The sequence below is a fragment of the Bufo bufo genome, chromosome 3 (genome assembly GCF_905171765.1).
Source record: "Bufo bufo chromosome 3, aBufBuf1.1, whole genome shotgun sequence".
NCBI lineage: Eukaryota > Metazoa > Chordata > Amphibia > Anura > Bufonidae > Bufo > Bufo bufo.
Window position 1 is genome coordinate 263755052 of NC_053391.1, and position 20907 is coordinate 263775958.

Here is a 20907-nt window from a genome sequence, read left to right on the forward strand (position 1 = left end):
CATACGTGGGATAGTTGAAAAAAAACAGGCAGGGTGGCAGCATCAGCGGGTATCCTGCAAGGAAAGGTATTTAATTAAAACTAAAATACAAAAAAAACATTAAAAAAAAACATGAAAAGGTCCTCTTTAAACATGGTGTTTGAGCTGCAAGCAGAATGTTATAGAACGGGAGGAGAAGAGCACATGGATGTGTAGTTTTGTGGGAAAAGATTTTATATAATATTTGATTAATTTAAATTCCTCCTTATTCTGGGCTTTGAAGTCAAATAGGCGGACCTAAAGTGATTGACAGTCTTTCCTCTACAACTGTGCATACAAAGATAGCCAGTCATTGATAAGATGGTCTCAGTGACTTTGAAGCACAGAATGAGCAGGAATTTTAATGAATAAATTGCTGAACCTTTTCTCCTAAAACTATATACCAATCTACTCAGCTGTCTATAACATGGTGCCTGGTTCCCTTTAATAACGCTTGCTCACAAAGAAAAAGCCACTGGATAAGAGAGGACATTATAGAGAAACACTGAACTGTATTGCGAATAAAGCACTTGGGCTGAGATATTTAGCTGCTGCAGTCTTTTTTTCCGAGTTTATCCCTTCTGTCTCACTCCTCCCCTCTCCATAGACTTCTATTGACATGTTTAATCCGATACTTCTATGAGCTGGTCTGTCTCCGAAGAATCAGCAGAAATTTCAGAGTGTTATTTTGAGGGGTTGGAGGGGACAGCTGAACAGGCAAACAAGGCATTTTTCTCTGATCAAATTTATTACAAAGTTTCTTATAGTCACTTGTGCTATTGATTTATGCAAAGTTTTAAGAAAAGTTAGTGAGCATTTAAGAAATTACAAATCTAAAAGTCCAGATATACTTTTGACCCATGACCTTAAAATAATTATGGCAGATTAAGTATAAAAAAATAAAATAAAATAAAAAACCACAAAGAGCCAGGGAGTCATTTTAAGAGATTTAACAAAAAACAGAAGTAGTTTATTTAGTTTAAAATTCTCCGGTTGTCGCCAACCAGCTACTACATAGAGCATTCCTGTGAACATGTAGAAGACAGTATTTGTTAAATTTTTCCTTCAGATACTGTCTGAATTGCTGACGCTTGATGTAAAATGACTGGTTGCTTGCCATAAAGGCCTGGATTTCATCTTGAGAAAGCCCATCTTCTTCTTCTGATGGGCATTCATATTCATCCTGAAGGTAAAAAAAATAAAATAAAAATAATAATGTTTAAGTCTGTCACCAATAACTTCAATTCACTAGCATAACCAATATATTTCTGGGAAACATTAAAAGGGGTCTTCTGGAATTTCATAGTGATGGTCTAGCCTTAGAATAGGTAATCAATAGATTATTAGAGGTCAGACTCCTGACACTAACAGTAGTTATGTTTGACAAAAACAGTCACTGAAACTTCAAAGCTCCATCCATTGGGTAGTGTCCAGGGCTGGTGTTTTTAGAGAGCGCAACCATTTTGCATATAGGCCATTCTCCTCTAGGCATTCTGGCTGCTCTCATTAACACCACATTTCAACAAACTACTGTGGAATAGAGTGGAACATGAGCGATCTAGCGGGTTTGACTAAGGCTGAGTTCACACGGGCGAGATTTCCGCGCGGGTGCAATGCGGGAGGTTAACGCATTGCACCCGCACTGAATCCGGACCCATTCATTTCTATGGGGCTGTGCACATGAGCTGTGATTTTCAAGCATCACTTGTGCGTTGCGTGAAAATTGCAGCATGCTCTAAATTGTGCGTTTATCACGCAACGCAGGCCCCATAGAAGTGAATGGGGCTGAGTGAAAATCCCAAGCATCCGCAAGCAAGTGCGGATGCGGTGCGATTTTCACGCACGGTTGCTAGGAGACGATCGAGATGGAGACCCGATCATTATTATTTTCCCTTATAACATGGTTAAAAGGGAAAATAATAGCATTCTTAATACAGAATGCATAGTACAATAGCACTGGAGGGGTTAAAAAAATAAATAAAAAATATTTAACTCTCCTTAATCCACTTGCTCGCGCAGCCGGCATCTCTTCTGTTTTCTTCTTTGCTGTGTACAGGAAAAGGACCTGTGGTGACTTCACTCCGGTCATCACATGGTCCATCACATGATCTTTTACCATGGTGACGGATCATGTGACGTCACCACAGGTTTTTTTCCTGTACACAGCAAAGAAGAAAACAGAAGAGAGGCCGGCTGCGCGAGCAAAAGTATTAAGGCAAGTTAAATTTTATTTTTAACCCCTCCAGCGCTATTGTACTATGCATTCTGTATTAAGAATGCTATTATTTTCCCTTATAACCATGTTATAAGGGGAAATAATGCAATCTACACAACCCCAATCCCCTGTGAAGAAGTTCGGGTACCAAACATGCCGATTTTTCTCACGCACGTGTAAAACGCATTACAATGTTTTGCACTCGCGCAGAAAAATCGTGCATGTTCCAGCAACGCACCCGCACCTTTTCCCGCAACACCTGTGTGAACCCAGCCTAAACAAGAGCTATAAAAAGGGATATTAGGTAGGTAAAAGTTATTTCCTATCCACAGGTGATAACTATCAGGTCAGTGGGGTGTCCTACTGCTGGGAACCACACCAATCACAGGAACAGGAGCCCCAGTTGCTCCCCTGAAAAGACTGGAGCGGCCAGTCGCACCTGCTCACTGCCGCTCCAGTCATTTCTATGGGAATTCCGTAGATAACCGAGAGTGCTGCACATGTGCCACCAGCTGCTCTGGTCATTTCAGTAGAGCAGCAGTGAGAAGAGGGTCCCATTCTCATAATCGGTGGGGGTCCCAGCAGTAGGACCTCCACCGATCTAATAGTTATCCCTATCCTGTGCACTACAGGCCAATAATAAAATCTAACAGCACTCCATTCTATCACAATTTTTCACTTAAACCTATAGGCACTGCTCTGTGGCCCTGCATAGTGTGAAAATAGCAGCACTGAATGGATAGTGTCAGACTGTGCAGGGGACCCCCCCCCCCCCCAACTGGTGAACACTCCTCTGTGCCCTTACTGCAGACTTCCAGCAGTTTATTCTAGTAGAAATAATTAAGGAATGCCACAACAGAGCCATAAGAATAGATGCTCCAGAACGGTTATTACATGGCGAATGCATGTAGCTATTACAGGTCAGTTTAATACAGAGTGCAGTTCTGTTATTTTGAAGTCTAACCAATTTTCACATCATCTGTAGAAAAGGTAAATATTTTTTTACAATGGTTTTCTTTTGAAGAACACTTACCAGGAGTTCTTTTAGGCTCTTTGGTTGTGTTGCTACTTCAGAACTGTGCAAAGTGTGTGCAGATTTTGATACCCCTCTTCTGTGTTCTGTACATGGCTGCCTGGTACATTCCAAAGAAGGACAGCATCTGTCATCCTTGACATTTTTGGACTGATCAATGTGCACATTGCTTGTTGCTTCTCGAAGATAGATTCCTTGTTTTAAAATCTGGAGGAAAAGGTGTTAAAAGGACTGCATATTAATACAGTGGTTTCATTGGTGAATAAGCTTGTTATTAGGATAAGCGAATTTCATATTTTGAAGTTCGTGTGCAGTATTTACTGAATTGTGTTATGGATTCCGTTACCAATGAACCATAATGCAATTCCATGACTGAATGCATAATGGAATGCCTTTAGAGGCATTCCGTTATTCATTCCGTTATAGTAAAAATCTATAGCCTGCATAACGGATCCTTCTGGTTTACGTTATGCTCCTGCATAACGTAAACCCTATGGATCAGTTATGCAGGCCATAGACTTCTATTATGACGGAATGAATAACGGAATGCCTCTATAGCAATTCAGAAAATGCCACAACACGAACCCGCACAAAAACTTCAAAATATGAAATTCGCTCATCCCTACTTGTTATACCCAAGCATTCATAAATTGTTAACAGTATTCTTACAGCAACGGCTGATATAAAAAATGATGTATGATGGTTAGGAAAAAGGCTGTGTTTACCTTTTGGAGGAAGTTAATGAAATTAGAATTAGTTAAGAACTGTAAAATCACTGAGTGCCTAAAAATATGTCTATTAAAGGCTAATTAACCCCTTAAATGGACCCTGTCATCTCTCTCTCTCTAAATTATATAAAGAAGGATGTATTATACTGTGTGTGTATGTATGTTCCACGATCACTGAGAAAAAAATTATAATATAATAACCGCAACCATTGATTTCAACGAAACTTGGTATACACAACCCTTGCTACCTGGAAAGAAATCTTTTGAGGGTCACAGCTCTCTAGGACGTACCGTTCCTGAGATATTCCCCAAAAATGACCTGCATTAGCCAATACAAGCATGCAAGTTTTTCTCTTCATATCCCAACTGCCATACACACGGTCACATGTCCTTATCAGCCAATAGAAGCTTGCAAGCCCTTAGTCTCCACATACACAGTTTTACTCCAGGTTTCCATAACAACCCAGCCATTTTTCTTCAGCGCTGTAGGTCAGCTTTAGGCTAGGGCTACACGACGACATGTGTCGCACGACACAAGGCAAAAGTACACCGCTATATGTGTCGTGCGACATTGTCGCTCGACAATTTTATAATAATGATAGTCTATGGTGTTACACTGCGACATGCTGGGACTACAATGCGACTGAATTTTTTGCAACTGTCGTGTTGCAGTCGGAGTATGTCACATGACGTAGTGAGACACCAAAGCCTATCATAAAAATTGTTGAGGAAAAAATGTTGTGCGACACATGTTGTCGTGTAGCCCTAGCATTAAAGGGGCAGCGAGCTGTGGAGGTCACTGTTAAAGAGACTTTCACTGTGGATGTTACTGTTAGAGGAGGCAGGCTGCTGTGAGGTCACTGTTTAAACGGGCAACTGCTGTGGAGGTTACTATTAAGGCAGCAGATACTGTGAGGTCACTTAAGGCAGGCGGGGTACTGTGGAGGTCACTGTTAAGGGGGCAGGCCCCGAGGTCACTGTCAAGGGAGTGGGGTGCTGGTGAACTCACTGTTAAAAGGGGCAGGCTGCTGAGAACGTCAAAGTTAAGGGGATGGGCTGCTGTAGAGGTCCATTTTAACCACCTCCCGACCGCCTAAACGCACGGATGCGTCCGGAAGGTGGTTGATTCATTCCTCTGGACGCATCCGTGCGTCATCTTGCGAGACGCGAGATTTCCTGTGAACGCGCGCACACAGGCGCGCGCGTTCACAGGATCGGAAGGTAAGCGAGTGGATCTCCAGCCTGCCAGCGGCGATCGTTCGCTGGCAGGCTGGAGATGCTATTTTTTTAACCACTAACAGGTATATTAGACGCTGTTTTGATAACAGCGTCTAATATACCTGCTACCTGGTCCTCTGGTGGTCCCTTTTGTTTGGATCGACCACCAGAGGACACAGGCAGCTCAGTAATATGTAGCACCAAAAACCACTACACTACACCCCCCCCCCCCTGACACTTATTAACCCCTTATTCACCCCTGATCACCCCCCTGTCATTGATCACCCCCCTGTAAGGCTCCATTCAGACGTCCGTATGTTTTTTACGGATCCACGGATACATGGATCGGATCCGCAAAACACATAGACGTCTGAATGGAGCCTTACAAGGGGGTGATCACCCCATATAGACTCCCTGATCACCCCCCTGTAAGGCTCCATTCAGATGTCCGTATGATTTTTACGGATCCACGGATACATGGATCGGATCCGCAAAACACATACGGACATCTGAATGGAGCCTTAAAGGGAGGTGATCAATGACAGGGGGGGTGGATCACCCCATATAGACACCCTGATGACCCCCCTGTCATTGATCCCCCCCCCCTGTAAGGCTGCATTCAGATGTCCGTATGTTTTTTACGGATCCACGGATACATGGATCGGATACGCAAAACACATACGGACATCTGAATGGAGCCTTATAGGGGGGTGATCAATGACAGGGGGGTCACCCCCCTGTAAGGCTCCATTCAGAAATTTTTTTGACACAAGTTAGCGGAAAATTATTAATTTTTCGTACAAAGTCTCATATTCCACTAACTTGTGTCAAAAAAAAAAATCTCACACGAACTCACCATACCCCTCACGAATCCAAATGCGTAATTTTTTTTTTGACATTTATATTCCCAGACTTCTTCTCACGCTTTAGGGCCCCTAGAATGCCAGGGCAGTATAAAATACCCCACATTGTGACCCCATTTCGGAAAGAAGACACCCCAAGGTATTCCGTGAGGGGCATATTGAGTCCATGAAAGATTGAAATTTTTGTCCCAAGTTAGCGGAAAGGGAGACTTTGTGAGAAAAAAAAATAAAAAATCAATTTCCGCTAACTTGTGCAAAAAAATAAAAAATTCTATGAACTTGCCATGCCCCTCATTAAATACCCTTGGGGTGTCTTCTTTCCAAAATGGGGTCACATGTGGGTATTTATACTGCCCTGGCATTTTAGGGGCCCTAAAGCGTGAGAAGAAGTCTGGGATCCAAATGTCTAAAAATGCCCTCAAAAGGAATGTGGGCCCCTTTGCGCATCTAGGCTGCAGAAAAGTGTCACACATCTCGTATCGCCGTACTCCGGAGAAGTTGGGCAATGTGTTTTGGGGTGTCATTTTACATATACCCATGCTGGGTGAGATAAATATCTTGGTCAAATGCCAACTTTGTATAAAAAAAAAATGGAAAAGTTGTCTTTTGCCAAGATATTTCTCTCACCCAGCATGGGTATATGTAAAATGACACCCCAAAACACATTGCCCAACTTCTCCAGAGTACAGCAATACCACATGTGTGACACTTTTTTGCAGCCTAGGTGGGCAAAGGGTGCCCACATTCCAAAGAGCACCTTTCGGATTTCACCGGCATTTTTATACAGATTTTGATTTCAAACTACTTCGCACGCATTTGGCCCCTAAAATGCCAGGGCAGTATAACTACCCCACAAGTGACCCCATTTTGGAAAGACACCCAAGGTATTTCGTGATGGGCATAGTGAGTTCTCATGGAAGTTTTTATTTTTTGTCCACAAGTTTAGTGGAATATGAGACTTTGTAAGAAAAAAAAAAAAAAAAAAATCATAATTTTCCGCTAACTTGTGACAAAAAATAAAAAGTTCTATGAACTCACTATGCCCATCAGCGAATACCTTAGGGTGTCTACTTTCCGAAATGGGGTCATTTGTGGGGCGTTTGTACTGTCTGGCCATTGTAGAACCTCCGGAAACATGACAGGTGCTCAGAAAGTCAGCAATGAAATGCCACCAAATGAAAGCTCTATTAGTGAGAAGAAAAGGAGGTAAAATTCATTTGGGTGGTAAGTTGCATGACCGAGCAATAAACGGTCAAAGTAGTGTAGTGCAGAAGTGTAAAAAGTGGCCTGGTCATTAACGGTGTTTAAGCTAAGGGGGCTGAGGTGGTTAAAGTGGCTGGGCACTGTGGGGGGGGGAGATCAGTGTTAAGGGGTTAGGGACTGTGGAGTTCACTGTTAAAGGGGCGGGGTGCTGTAGAGGTCACAGTTTATGGGGGGGATACTGTCGATATCTTAACAACACACACAAACACTAAATGAAATAGATGAAATATACCCGTGCGAAGCCGGGTCCTTCTGCTAATTAAAAATAAAAAAAAAAACATAAAACTTCTGACTTTAAAGGGCTTCTGTCAGCCCACTAAAACCGTTTTTTTTAAACCGTGTAGATTGTGACGTCATCGGTCGCAGGCGCATTGAGGATGAAGCGGCCGAGGTGAGTGGCCGCCTCTCAGTGCGCCTGCGCCGATTGAAGATAGGTACGGCCGTGGCGCAGGCGCCAGATATTGAATGAAAACAGGCAAGGGCCAGCGGAGAAAGATCCCGTCCGCTGGCCCTGTCAATCAACAAGCGAGGGCAGTGGCGACTATCCAAGCTATGGCCAGCCATGGCTAGTTGCCATAGGCGCCAAGCGGAGGGGGCGACAAAAAAAAAAATATCATGAAAAAAAAATTCCCACCCATTCTGCAGCCACCTCCTTTAGCCCCAGCGCTGGCGGCGGCACGCAAATTAACTTGGAAAGTACTTTTACCTGGCTGGACAGTCTGGACTGAGGCTGGCATGTAGGAGAAAAGACAGGCGCCCCCCATGATTTTCTATGAATGGGAAATCGCCCAGTCCGTCCGTGTATCTGCTAACTTGCAGAGGCTCCGCCTCCAGCTCCGCCTACCCTCCTCTGCGTATCGTAGCTTCATTTATCCAGCGATGTCACTCGTGAGGTGACTCAGTCACCGTGACTGACTGCACTGAGGTGAGTGAGGAGAAGAACTGTGAGAAGTTGGAACGATTGGACCCCCAGCCAGGCAGCACTGCTAGTCTGCTACGGTACACACACACATCATGATCACACTGTATAATGATTGTACTGACATTCTGCAATCTGCCAAGCACTGCAGGCAACCTAATAAATGTAACCTTGCTAAATACCTAATATAGTGCTGCTAAATATATGGAATAAATAAATTAGAATTATGCATAGATATCCAAAATAAAGTGATTTGTGCAAGTTGTACCTGCTGTTGCACAAATCACTTTATTTATATCTATGGCTATGCATAATTATAATTAATTTAATCCATATTGTGCAAGCACTATATTGGATGGGGCTGCTTGCTTCTGTTTGAGACTGTCATGATGCCAGGCTTAGGCTATTGTCACACTGGGGCGTTGCGCTATTGGCGGTTAAAGCGTCGCTATTTGAGCGGCGCTTTACTGTAGTTTTTGCGGCGCTATTCAGCCGCTAGCAGGGCGCCTCAAATATGCGGCTCGCAGGACTTTGAGCTTCCACTAGCTGCCCAAAAAGGGTTAAAACCGCCCGCAAAATGCAGCTTGCAGCGGTGCATTGCTGGCGGTTCGGCGGCGTTGCCCATTGATTTCAATGGGCAGTGGCGCTTTCGAATCAGTGTGTACACTGTTCCTACCCCCTCCTGGGAACTACATCTGTGTGGCAGGAGGCTCTCTACGTGTTAGAGACATCAAGGAGATGTGAATTACTATGCGTGCTGCAATGCATACTGGGAAATGTAGTTCTTACATGAACGAGCGCCGCAAGCCAGGAAGTGAATGAGAGAACAGAAACTAGAACGCCGGAGGTGATATAGATGAAGGAATTTAATAAGTATTTCCTCGTTTTTTAACAGAATCATTACACTATTCTGTTTTTCTACCTTACAAACATTAATTTTAGGCAACAAAAACTTTAATTGGAAGATTAAAGAGTTTGACTTGAAGATTTGTCAGCTGTTTTTTTTTTTGTTAAGGTTATCTGAAAGATGGGTTTAAAATATTTTGACAGGGGCGCAGTTTCAGTGCTTGCCATAGGCGCCATTTTCACTAGATACGCCTCTGGCGGAGGGGGCGTCATTACGATGGGAGGATGCGGCTTGCTACCAGTAAGTAGCCGCCCTACTGGCTGGTAGCAAGGTCATTCACATATTATAAAAATAGGGTTTAGCAAATTCTACTGAAACCAAATTATTTTTTTACTTATGTATGGATAAATCGCAGTGTAGGGGGTTATTTTAAGAGCAAAAAAAAAACAAAAAAAAACGGTTTAGTGGGCTGACAGAAGCCCTTTAACTTGTTCCACTGTTAGGGCTTTTAGCACAGCAAACATGCTTTTTTCACTCTCCCAGCACTCAAAAAAGTTTATTTTTTAATGGGCTGCATGTTTTTAAATCAACAATTTATTGCTTTACATAATTGAAAAACTGTAAAACAGAAAAAAAAAAACTGTGCAGTAGAAATAGACAGAAAACGCTACCATTATTTTAGGTTCAGCATTCACATTGAGCTGAAACTACAATTACAGTGATACCAAAGTTAGTTTTTCTTGTTTATGAACTACTTGACAAAAAGATTTTAACATTTTTATTGTCAGAAGTGACTGACTAATTATGTATGTTATATTTTTTTGATTTTTTAACCCTTTCGCTACATGTTCGGCACTGGAGCGATTGTGTAAACATAGCCGCGGTTCTCTTCCTATTTCAAACATCAGTGGCCCGCGACTAATGACAGTGATTAGCAATAATGCCGATGGCAGCCATTACAAGCCTTTAGATGCAGTGATCGGTCGATGATCACGGCATCTAAACTGTGAAAAACCCATAGCATGTTGCTTCCGGTTAATACCAGCATCCCCGTGCAGTCAATGGGGGATGTCAGCAATTTACAGAAATAGGATAGATCTCTCTGAAGAAACCCATTGTATTAGAGTTCACTGACTGGCTACATGAGGAAACATGGCTGATCTTCCAGGTGCAACATCTCTTAACATGTGTCTGCACTCTAGCATTTGCCTCCAGTAGAAGCAGTCACACTGAGCAGGAACTCCATGGCATCTTTCAGGTGGCCATCTGTCCTGCCCCAGATAGTTATGTGAAGTTATACTCCAGTCAGCTTCCTAGACCCCTCTATGACCATAGCTTGATGGAATTATGGGAGATAGTGCAGGCGCTTCCTACATGGGCACATTTGGAGGCCAACATTTCTCACACAGAAGAGAGGTATACCATAGTGCTACAAAAGGTATCCATCGCTCATGTTTCAGTCCTTATCTGAGAGGGTCACCTCTTTGCAGACAACATGATTTCTGCAGAGGTTCAGTCACTATCCGTGACCATGACTGCAAGTGCAGTCCAAATAAAGGACATTTCTTTACACTTAAATTATGTTGAAAATTAGGGGAGATGCTACAGTCTGAAAATTGGAGGAAAGGGGGGAGCACATAGAGGACATTTTTGAGGAGGCAGTAGGAGGGTGGGCCTGTACTGTTTAATGGTGTGATTTTTCTATATTCATTTTCTATAGGAGGAGGGTTATCTGATCTGGGAGGCTACTAAAAGCTAGTTTGGTCAACCCGTTTTGAAGTTATTTTCCCGCAAACAAAGGCATTTTTTCCAGTGAAATCTCTCTTTTGCTTATTAAAAGTACAACCTGTGCAAATTTGATAGATTGGTGCCACAATGGACTTTGCCACTGATACTTAAGATGTCCTGAGATGGTCTGCTTCATGTGGCTGCAGCTCTGACCCCTCCCACAGGGAGACGAACTGGAGAGAGCTTGACTTTCACCCAGAAGACGACAGTCAAGAGCCTGAAAATATTGTATTTTCTGAACATGTTTTAGGGGTGTATTTAATATCTTTGTTCCCCCCAGCACCCTGAGTGCTGGGGTTGTAGTTTATGTTTGCATATTAATCACAGCCCTCTAGTTCTTATAACCCCTCTCTGTTTTGGAAGTACTGGTGTGGTGTACTTTTCACAGGGTGTTGGAGTCTTCAGGTGGTTCATTTTGCTCTTGGGGACACATATTCCACAGCTAGAAGTTTCTTAAAGAGCATATGTCCCTATAATCAACCCTACTTAACCAAACATACTGCCTGGTAGGATTGATCATGGTGACTAAAACCAGCCTTTTGCAATCAGTATTACTGTTGCAGAGAAATTCTTATCTTTATTTTATGCAAATTAGGTGCTTAAAGCAAAGGAGAGCAGGACAAGCCCCTTGGAGAATCGCTTTACCTCTACTTCTCTCCGTTGAAACTCCCCCTCCCAGTGAGATTTACAGAGCCAGGCATCCTCACTGTTCCAATGCCGATCCTGAAATCTCAGGAAAAGGCGGAGGTGAAGCAGTGCTCCAAGAAAGAGCTTGTTTTAGTCATCATGATGAACCCTACCAGGCAGCATGCCTGGTGTAATAGGGTGGATCATGGTGACAGATGCTCTTTATGTCTCCTTTGCTTTTCTACTCTGATATTTTTTTTTCTCTCCTAGGTGGTTGCTCCTTACTGACACTATGCCTAATATGACTTCTGTCTCAATTATTAGATATATATATATATAATATATATATATATATATATATATATATATATATATTTTTTTTTTTTACAGTGTTTACCACCAATTAAAGTCTTCCCTTTAAGTGTGATACCCTTTGGGCTCACATTAAAAATTATTCCCGAGGAGGGGGCAGATCCTTCGCAGGCCTCATGCACACGGCCGTGTTCAGCGGCCGAGAGCGGTCCTTGGTAACACGGCCTGGACTCCTGTTGAGAGCAGGAGCGCACGGCGTCATTGGTTGCTATGACGCCGTGCGCTTCATTGCCGCCGCTGCACTACAGTAATACACTATACGAGTGTATTACTGTAGTGCAGCGGCGGCATGAAGCGCACGGCGTCATAGCAACCAATGACGTCGTGCGCTCCTGCTCTCAACAGGAATCCAGACCGTGTTACCACAGACCGCTGAACACGGCCGTGTGCATGAGGCCTAAATGTCAATATTATCATCCTATATCCCTTTTAAATATGGATCCTCAAAAATATTGGCCCTCCGACCAACCCCTTTACTTCAGGATATTATACAAAGAGATTAGGTTAGCTTCACACTTTTTGGGAAGCCAGGGACAACACCACCCAAGCCATTAACTAGATTCATCATGCCATCTTGCATGAGAGGAAGCCATGCCTTTCAACTGATGTCAATAAAAGCCTTCAATCAGGTAAGCTGGGATTTTATGTTTGAGACTCTCAATCATGTTGGTCTACAGTCGTGGCCAAAAGTTTTGAGAATTACATAAATATTGGAAATTGGAAAAGTTGCTGCTTAAGTTTTTATAATAGCAATTTGCATATACTCCAGAATGTTATGAAGAGTGATCAGATGAATTGCATAGTCCTTCTTTGCCATGAAAATTAACTTAATCCCAAAAAAACCTTTCCACTGCATTTCATTGCTGTCATTAAAGGACCTGCTGAGATCATTTAAGTAATCGTCTTGTTAACTCAGGTGAGAATGTTGACAAGCACAAGGCTGGAGATCATTATGTCAGGCTGATTGGTTAAAATGGCAGACTTGACATGTTAAAAGGAGGGTGATGCTTGAAATCATTGTTCTTCCATTGTTAACCATGGTGACCTGCAAAGAAACGCGTGCAGCCATCATTGCGTTGCATGAAAATGGCTTCACAGGCAAGGATATTGTGGCTACTAAGATTGCACCTCAATCAACAATTTATAGGATCATCAAGTACTTCAAGGAAAGGAGGTTCAATTCTTGTTAGAAGCCTTCAGGGCGTCCAAGGAAGTCCAGCAAGCGCCAGGATAGTCTCCTAAAGAGGATTCAGCTGCGGGATCGGTAGTGCCACCAGTGCAGAGCTTGTTCAGGAAAGGCAGCAGGCAGGTGAGAGGCGCATCTGCACGCACAGTGAGGCGAAGACTTTTGGAAGATGGCCTGGTGTCAAGAAGGGCAGCAAAGAAGCCACTTCTCTCCAAAAAAAACATCAGGGACAGATTGATCTTCTGCAGAAAGTATGGTGAAGGACTGCTGAGGACTGGGGCTAAAGTCATCTTCCTCCGATAAAGCCTCTTTCCGATTGTTTGGGGCATCTGGAAAAGGCTTTCCGGAGAAGAAAAGGTGAGTGCTACCATCAGTCCTGTGTCATGCCAACAGTAAAGCATCCTGAGACCATTCATGTGTGGGGTTGCTTCTCATCCAAGGGAGGTGGGCTCACTCACAATTTTGCCCAAAAACACAGCCATGAATAAAGAATGGTACCAAAACACCCTCCAACAGCAACTTCATCTCAACAATCCAACAACAGTTTTGGTGAAGAAACAATGCATTTTCCAGCACGATGGAGCACCGTGCCATAGAGCAAAAGTGATAACCAAGTGGCTCGGGGACCAAAAAGTTGACATTTTGGCTACATGGCCTGGAAACTCCCCAGATCTTAATCCCATTGAGAACTTGTGCTCAATCCTCAAGAAGGCGGGTGGACAAACAAAAACCCACTAATTCTGACAAACTCCAAGAAGTTATTATGAAAGAATGGGTTGCTATCTGTCAGAAATTGGCCCAGAAGTTGATTGAGAGCATGCCCAGTCGAATTGCAGAGGTCCTGCAAAAGAAGGGCCAACATGCAAATACTGACTCCTTTGCCATAAATGTCATGTAATTGTCGATAAAAGCCTTTGAAACCTAGGAAGTGCGTGTAATAATTATATTTCACTACATCACAGAAACAACTGAAAACAAAGATCTAAAAGCAGTTTAGCAGCAAACTTTGTGAAAACTAATATTTGTGTCATTCTCAAAACTTTTGGCCACGACTGTATGTTCTAATATGGTGGGGTGGATAAAGAGTCTTTGCTTACTTCTGACAGCTGAGGTATAGGGTCATTTCTCCACTCAGTACCGCAAACAGAATCCGAAAGGGCTGTCCCCTCTCCCATATCATATTCATCCTTTGGAACCTTTCATTTGCCATGTGAGGTCCAATACAGATATTCCAGAAATTTCTCTCTGAGAAATCATACATAAAGTGGCTTATGCTGATGATTCCCTTTTCTTTCCCACATCTCCTTGGATCTATTTACCTAATCGATTAGAAGAACTTCCCAATTATTCAACCATTTTTAACTTACATGTACAATTTTCTAAATGAATATGCTTCCCAAGCTATTTATTTTTACAGGAAACCGGATCCACATTCCTCATTTGCTTTTTAAGACTTTACGGTCAATGCTTATCAAATGTATATGGACTGGTAAACTGGCTAGGATTGCCACTTTGTTCTTTTTAGGTCCAAACACTAGAGGAGGTATAGGTCTTCTGGATTCTCTCTCTCATCAGGCCTCTCAGTTGCAGCAGATCATTGACTGCTGCAGGAATTGAGAAACCAAACTAACTGTCTCTATGGAACAATCATTCCTCCCTACTAAGCTTCCAATCACTCCTTGCTTAGGCGATAGGGCACCTTTGGAGTCCTATAGCCACCACCTTACTATAGGTCCTACCTTGAAGATTGCTGCTATCACATATTCCAAGGCAGAAATTTCCCAAACCCAAAAAACAATGGTGTTGTCTTTTTTCTACTGGGCCCCACAAACACACAATTTTACAGTTTTCTCAGTACATTATACAGAACATGACGTGACACCATTAAAAAATAAGGCTTCGCCATATGAGGACTTTGGGACATGTCAATAGAAAAGTGAATGGCTCTTACAAAATGGAGATGATAAAAGGAAAAATATAATGCGACAGGAAGAGATTAAACAAGCATTTGTATAACATTAAGAAATTGGTTTTGATTGTCACTAGAACTATGGTCTGGTGCTACTGGATCTAACCAGTTGTTAGAACTGTTACATTTTCAGGTCTGTATAGTAGTTGCAACCATTAACTATGCAGATATAGATTATATATATATATATATATATATATATATATATATATATATAGGAAAAAATAAACAGAATAGGAGCGGCACTGCTGTATATAAGTATCTGCGGAGTACCAGCGGCTTTGAAGGCGATCCCCCTTCAAACGGTTAACAGGAAAAATTCCACGGCACATCCAAAGCGTAAGATAAGATCAACTTTTATTCACCAGACAGCGACTGCTTGAGAAAGATCCCAGGAGGAGAATCGAAACGTCGCTGTCTGGTGAATAAAAGTTGCTCTTATCTTACGCTTTGGATGTGCCGTGGGATCGACCGATATTGATTTTTTAGGGCCGATACCGATAATTTGTGAACCTTCAGGCCGATAGCCGATAATTTATACCGATATTCTGGGAATTTTCATTTTTGAGAAAAAAAAAAAATTCCTACACAAATCTGCTGAAAATGTATATGTTTATTGTTAATGTGTATTTTTTTGTTTATTGTTAATGTGTATTTTTTTTAATAAATCTTTTTCATTTATACTTAATATTTTTGTGTGTTTTTTTTACTAACTTTTAGCCCCCTTAGGGACTAGAACCCTTGTCCTATTCCCCCTGATAGATCTCTATCAGGGTGAATAGGAGCTCACACTGTGCACATGGCAGCCAGGGCTTCAATAGCGTCCTGGCTGCCATGGTAACCGATCGGAGCCCCAGGCTTACACAGCTGGGGCTCCGATCGGAGGAGCAGGGGAGAGGGGACCCTGTGGCCACTGCCACCAATGAGTAATACTGGGTGGGGGGGGGGGGGGGGGGGCCGGGCGCACTGCGCCACCAATGTTTTTACTATTGGCCGGGATTGGGGTGGGGGGCGCACTGCGCCACCAATGATTAATACTGGGGGGCTTGGGGGGGCGCGCACTGCGCCACCAATGAAGATAAGTCTCTCAATCATTCATATACAGGAGGCGGGAGCTGGCTGCAGAATCACATAGCCGGCTCCCGACCTCTATGAGCGGTAGCTGCGATCCGCGGCACCTGAGGAGTTAAACTACCGCGGATCGCAGCTATCGCTCATAGAGGTCGGGAGGCGGCTATGTGATTCTGCAGCCAGCCTCCCGCCTCCTGTATATGAATGAATGGCTTATCTTCATTGGTGGCGCAGCGGCCACAGCCCCTCCCCTCCTCTTGTCTTCTCTTCTGTCATTGGCGGCAGCAGCAGCACAGGGGGAGGAGACACTGCTTCTCCCCTGTGCTGCGGAGGGAACACAGAGAGCGCTGAGAGCAGCGCGTTCTGTGTTCCCAATACGTTATCGGTATATCGGCAAAATAGATACCGATAACGTTCAAAATCCTCAATATCGGCCGATAATATCGGCCAAACCGATAATCGGTCGATCCCTAATATATATATATATATATATATATATATATATATATATATATATTTTAAGCTGAGTGTATGTGTGTTTGTATGTGTGTATGTCCACTAAAGGAATCCGCATCTTATTTACAATCACAAAATTTGGCACACAGAAGTTTGGTACATCAGGTGTCCGGGAAGGTTTTAGATCGGGTCTCAGTTCTCTAGCACTTAACGTTCCTGAGATATTCCCAAAAAATGCATTAGCTAAGAGAAGCCTAGTCACATGACCCTTATAAGCCAATAAAATCTCCCAGGCCCTTAGTCACCAAATACACACGGTTTTACACCAGGTTTCCATAACAACCCAGACATTTTTCTTCACTGCTATAGGTCAGCTTTAAAGAGGCAGGGCACTGTGGATGACACTGTCAAAGGAGTGGAGTGCTGTCGAGGTCACAGTTAAGAGGGCAGGTAGAGGAGCCATTCAGGCTACCCGCAAAAGACGGACTTAAAAACCTCGTACCCCAGCCAATAGGGATTTAAAAAAAATGAAAGTATAAATCAACTTCTGTCAGCTGCAGGAGTGGGAGGGAGGGTGACTTTCTCCCTGCAGCTCACACTCAGACAGCATAGTGCTGCTGTCCAAGAGTGAGCTGTTCATGAGAGGGACTGTGGAGGTCACTAATTAAGGGGAGGGTTTTGTGGATGTTACTGTTAAAAGGGGCAGGCTGCTGTGTAGGTCACTATTAAAGGGGTGGGGTACTGTAGAGGTTACTGTTACTGTGGATACTGTCGATATCTTTCACCGACACTCAAACATTAAATGAAAATACCCGTGCAAAGCCTGGTCCTTCTGCTAATAAATATATATAATAATTTATTATATTCCCCGTTTGAAAAAAATGCTATAATTTTTTTTTGACAGAAATTGAAAAATCCTGTACAAGTCATTTCACTATTTTTCACAAAAAAAGCCCTATGATAGTTTTTATAAAGCTCTAGCAAATTAACTACTGCATGTGTAAAACAGCAATTTTTTCGTTAAGGCTCAAAACATCTAAAATTAAATGCAAGTAACACCAAATATGTATTTGTCTACATGATAAAAAAAACGAATATTTAATAATTTCGTTAAAACTCACGCTCTTATTCCCACACTTAAATAGCTTGCATTTCTTCTTTCTGTTTTTATCTTTCAGGCTGTCTTCTGTTGAATGGGCCCAACATTCCACACAACTGTCACCATCTTCTAGCTCCTTATCACAGATGACACACTGATCCTCCACTGCAGAGCAAAGTAAAAATTGTAGAAATTTATTTATTTAAAAAAAAACAAAACAAAAATACAATAACATTTGCAAATTAATACCTGCTTCATCATGGTTGCAAATGCCTTCGGTACAAGCCACGTCAGATCCTTCTCGAGAGCCAGACTCACTACCCTCCATACTAGATGAATAGCCACAATCGCTGCCATTAGAATGTGCGGTTAAGCCTAACATGTTTAGAAAAAAAAAAATATGTAAAAAAAAATTATTATATAGAATTTTTATATTTTATTTATATATATATATATATATATATATACACACATACACACACACATATATACATATATATATATACACACACACACACACACACACGTGAAACTCAAATAATTTGAATATCGTGCAAAGTTCATTTATTTCAGTAATGCAACTTAAAAGGTGAAACTAACAAATGCGATACTCATTACAAGCAAAGCGAGATATTTCAAGCCTTTATTTGTTATAATTTAGATGATTATGGCTTAGAGCTTATGAAACCCCAAAGTCTCAAGTTTGAGGTACCCTTTGCTCAGGGGATATGGATTAATTAGCTGACTAGAGTGTGACACTTTGCCTAGAATATTGAACCTTTTCACAAAATTCGCATTTTAAGCTGCATTAATGCAATTCCTTTTAATTTGCATTACTGAAATAAATGGACTTTTGCACAATATTCTAATTTTTCACACACACACACACACACACACACACACACACACACACACACACACACACACACACACACACTACATAAATGGCATGTAAATGGTCTACAGAGGAAGCAGCTCCATTTGTGCCCTATCCAGCCCACTGCAACACAATTGCAGGGTTTTGATTGTGTGCATGGAAACCAGAGGCCTGGCAATGGTCTCAAAGGTTGCCATGTATGAAAGCATATTAAGCCCTGCTAGAGGCAGAGTATAATAGGTAATTTGTTGTTTTAATGCTGAAACCTAAAATACATAACAGAGAAGTAATGTATTTTACTAGTAATCTGATGGCTAAGTTGAAATCCCCTAGTGCCCCAATCTATAAAAAGTTTACATTGATTATCCTGTACAATGAATGCACTAAAAAGATAAAATGAATAAAACAAAGATGGAATTGCTGTTTTTGGTCACCTCACTCAACAAAAAAATTGGATACAAGTCAATCAAAAAGTCCAATTTAACCCAATAATTTATCAATAAAAACTATAGCTCATTCTACAAATTCAGAACCTCAAACAGCAGTCTCAACAGAAAAAGGGTCTATTGGTCATAGAATAATATTTTTATAATAGAAGTGATTTTACTATGCAAAAGTAAAAAAAAAAAAATGTTATCAATGCAAATACATTAACCCACGAAATAAAGCTATCAAATTACTTACCGCACATGGTGAAACGCATAAAATAAACAAACAGTGACAGAACTGGTATTCGGTAACCTTGCCTACTAAGAAATGATGAAGCCACATGTGCTCCAAAATGGTACCAATAAAAAATACTGTATACCCTATCCTGCCAAAAAACAAGCCATCATACAGCTGCCTTCAAGAAAAATTAAGCTGTACTGGTGTTTAAATATAGCGACACCAAAAACAAATTTTTTGAACAAAATACTATTACGATACAAAGGTAGTAAAGCATAAAAAAATAAAAATAAAAATAAAAATGTGGTATCGCTGTAATCGTTTCAAATCCCAGAATAAAGTTGTCATGTCATTTAGATCACATAATATATGATTATAACAGTCATTACTGAATACTAAGGGATTCATGTATTATGGGAATAGGTTTCATCAGTGAGGCAATTATGGCACCCTCTTGTTTTTTGTGGGTGGGTATAGGTCATACATTTTATTGCGTTATTATCTCCGTACAGTATTCAAACAAAGTTTTGACTGAAGCGACTTCTGATCTAGGATCTGAAGCTCACTTCGCTCAACACTAATCACGTCCCAATTCTGAAAAAAATTCTGAAATACCTGTAGGGTCAAAATGCTCACTATGCTGTTGGATGTAATCTTTGAAGGATGCAGTCTCCAAAATGGGATCTAATTAGGCACAGATGGGTATTTAGTTGAACAAGCACTTTTCTTCACACTCCTTTTCTTGGGGGGGCGACCCCCATATGTGACATGCTTTCTGATTGACGGGTGAAGACGGGTTGATAACATACACAGAAGTCCATGTTACCTTCCTCATGGGGACATATACTGTTATAAAGCGAAAGAATCTGTCTCTTATCTCTGCGAGGTGTCAGCACATCAGCCACTGCTTTTTCCTAGCATACCTCAGCCTGTGTAATCGGTAGAGATTCCAACCAAAACAGAAATTGGGTCGGAGTGTTAACTGCAGGTATATGTAGCTTTCACTGAGACCCCCTTTCTAAGGGCTCCAGCTTATGGTTTATTGGCCATGATCCTGGTCTTGCTTAAAACAGAGATTATAATTTTAAAAACAAGAACTGGCTGGAATCTCTACCTATTGCACAGCCTGACACCCAGCCATTGGTAGCAAGGATTTGTGCTAGGTCCGCAAAAAATGCGTGTGCTGTCCGCATCAGTATGTCCGTTCTGTAGCCCCGCAAAAAAAATAGTGCATGTCCCATTTTTTTCTAGTTTGCGGACAAGGACATTATTACAATGGATCCACAAAAAAACAGATGCCATACGGATGCCATTGCGGATCACAAAACACATATGGTCGTGTGCATGAGGTCTAAGTCCGTTGCTTATCACTGAACTGTATTATTGTATTTTTTCCTCTCTCTTTTCTTGTGTAATCACCATTAGTATGTGTTCCATTATTGACAACGCAGTCCAGAGCACATCTTGTCAAACGTTTGCAGCACTGGAACAGCCACTTGAGGGTGCATATCTTTGTTCAAAATGTGAGCAAATTGCTCGTTTGGAATCACACAGTGTATCTAAGCAAGTGAGTTTCAACACTAAGAAATATTGGCAATTTAGAGAAAAGTTTGCTGCTCACTGAGCAGGAACTCTATGGGGTAGATGCAGGGGAGGGTGGTAGCATGGAGGTTCAGTAAAGTGAGGTAGGTA

General features: G+C 41.9%; 1 protein-coding gene across 2 annotated transcripts in view; it reads right to left on the minus strand.

The window, feature by feature from the left end:
* Nucleotides 1-636: 636 nt before the first annotated feature.
* The window catches only part of GGNBP2 (gametogenetin binding protein 2), a 350746-nt gene continuing 330475 nt past the window's right edge, over nt 637-20907 (minus strand). For both annotated transcript variants that reach the window (XM_040424123.1, XM_040424122.1), the window contains exons 10-13: nt 17922-18047; nt 17695-17837; nt 3267-3473; nt 637-1201 (exon numbers count right to left, since the gene is read on the minus strand). In XM_040424123.1, the coding sequence (XP_040280057.1) occupies nt 998-1201; nt 3267-3473; nt 17695-17837; nt 17922-18047 (680 nt within the window). In that variant the 3' untranslated portion in view covers nt 637-997. The remainder of the gene's footprint in view (nt 1202-3266; nt 3474-17694; nt 17838-17921; nt 18048-20907) is intronic.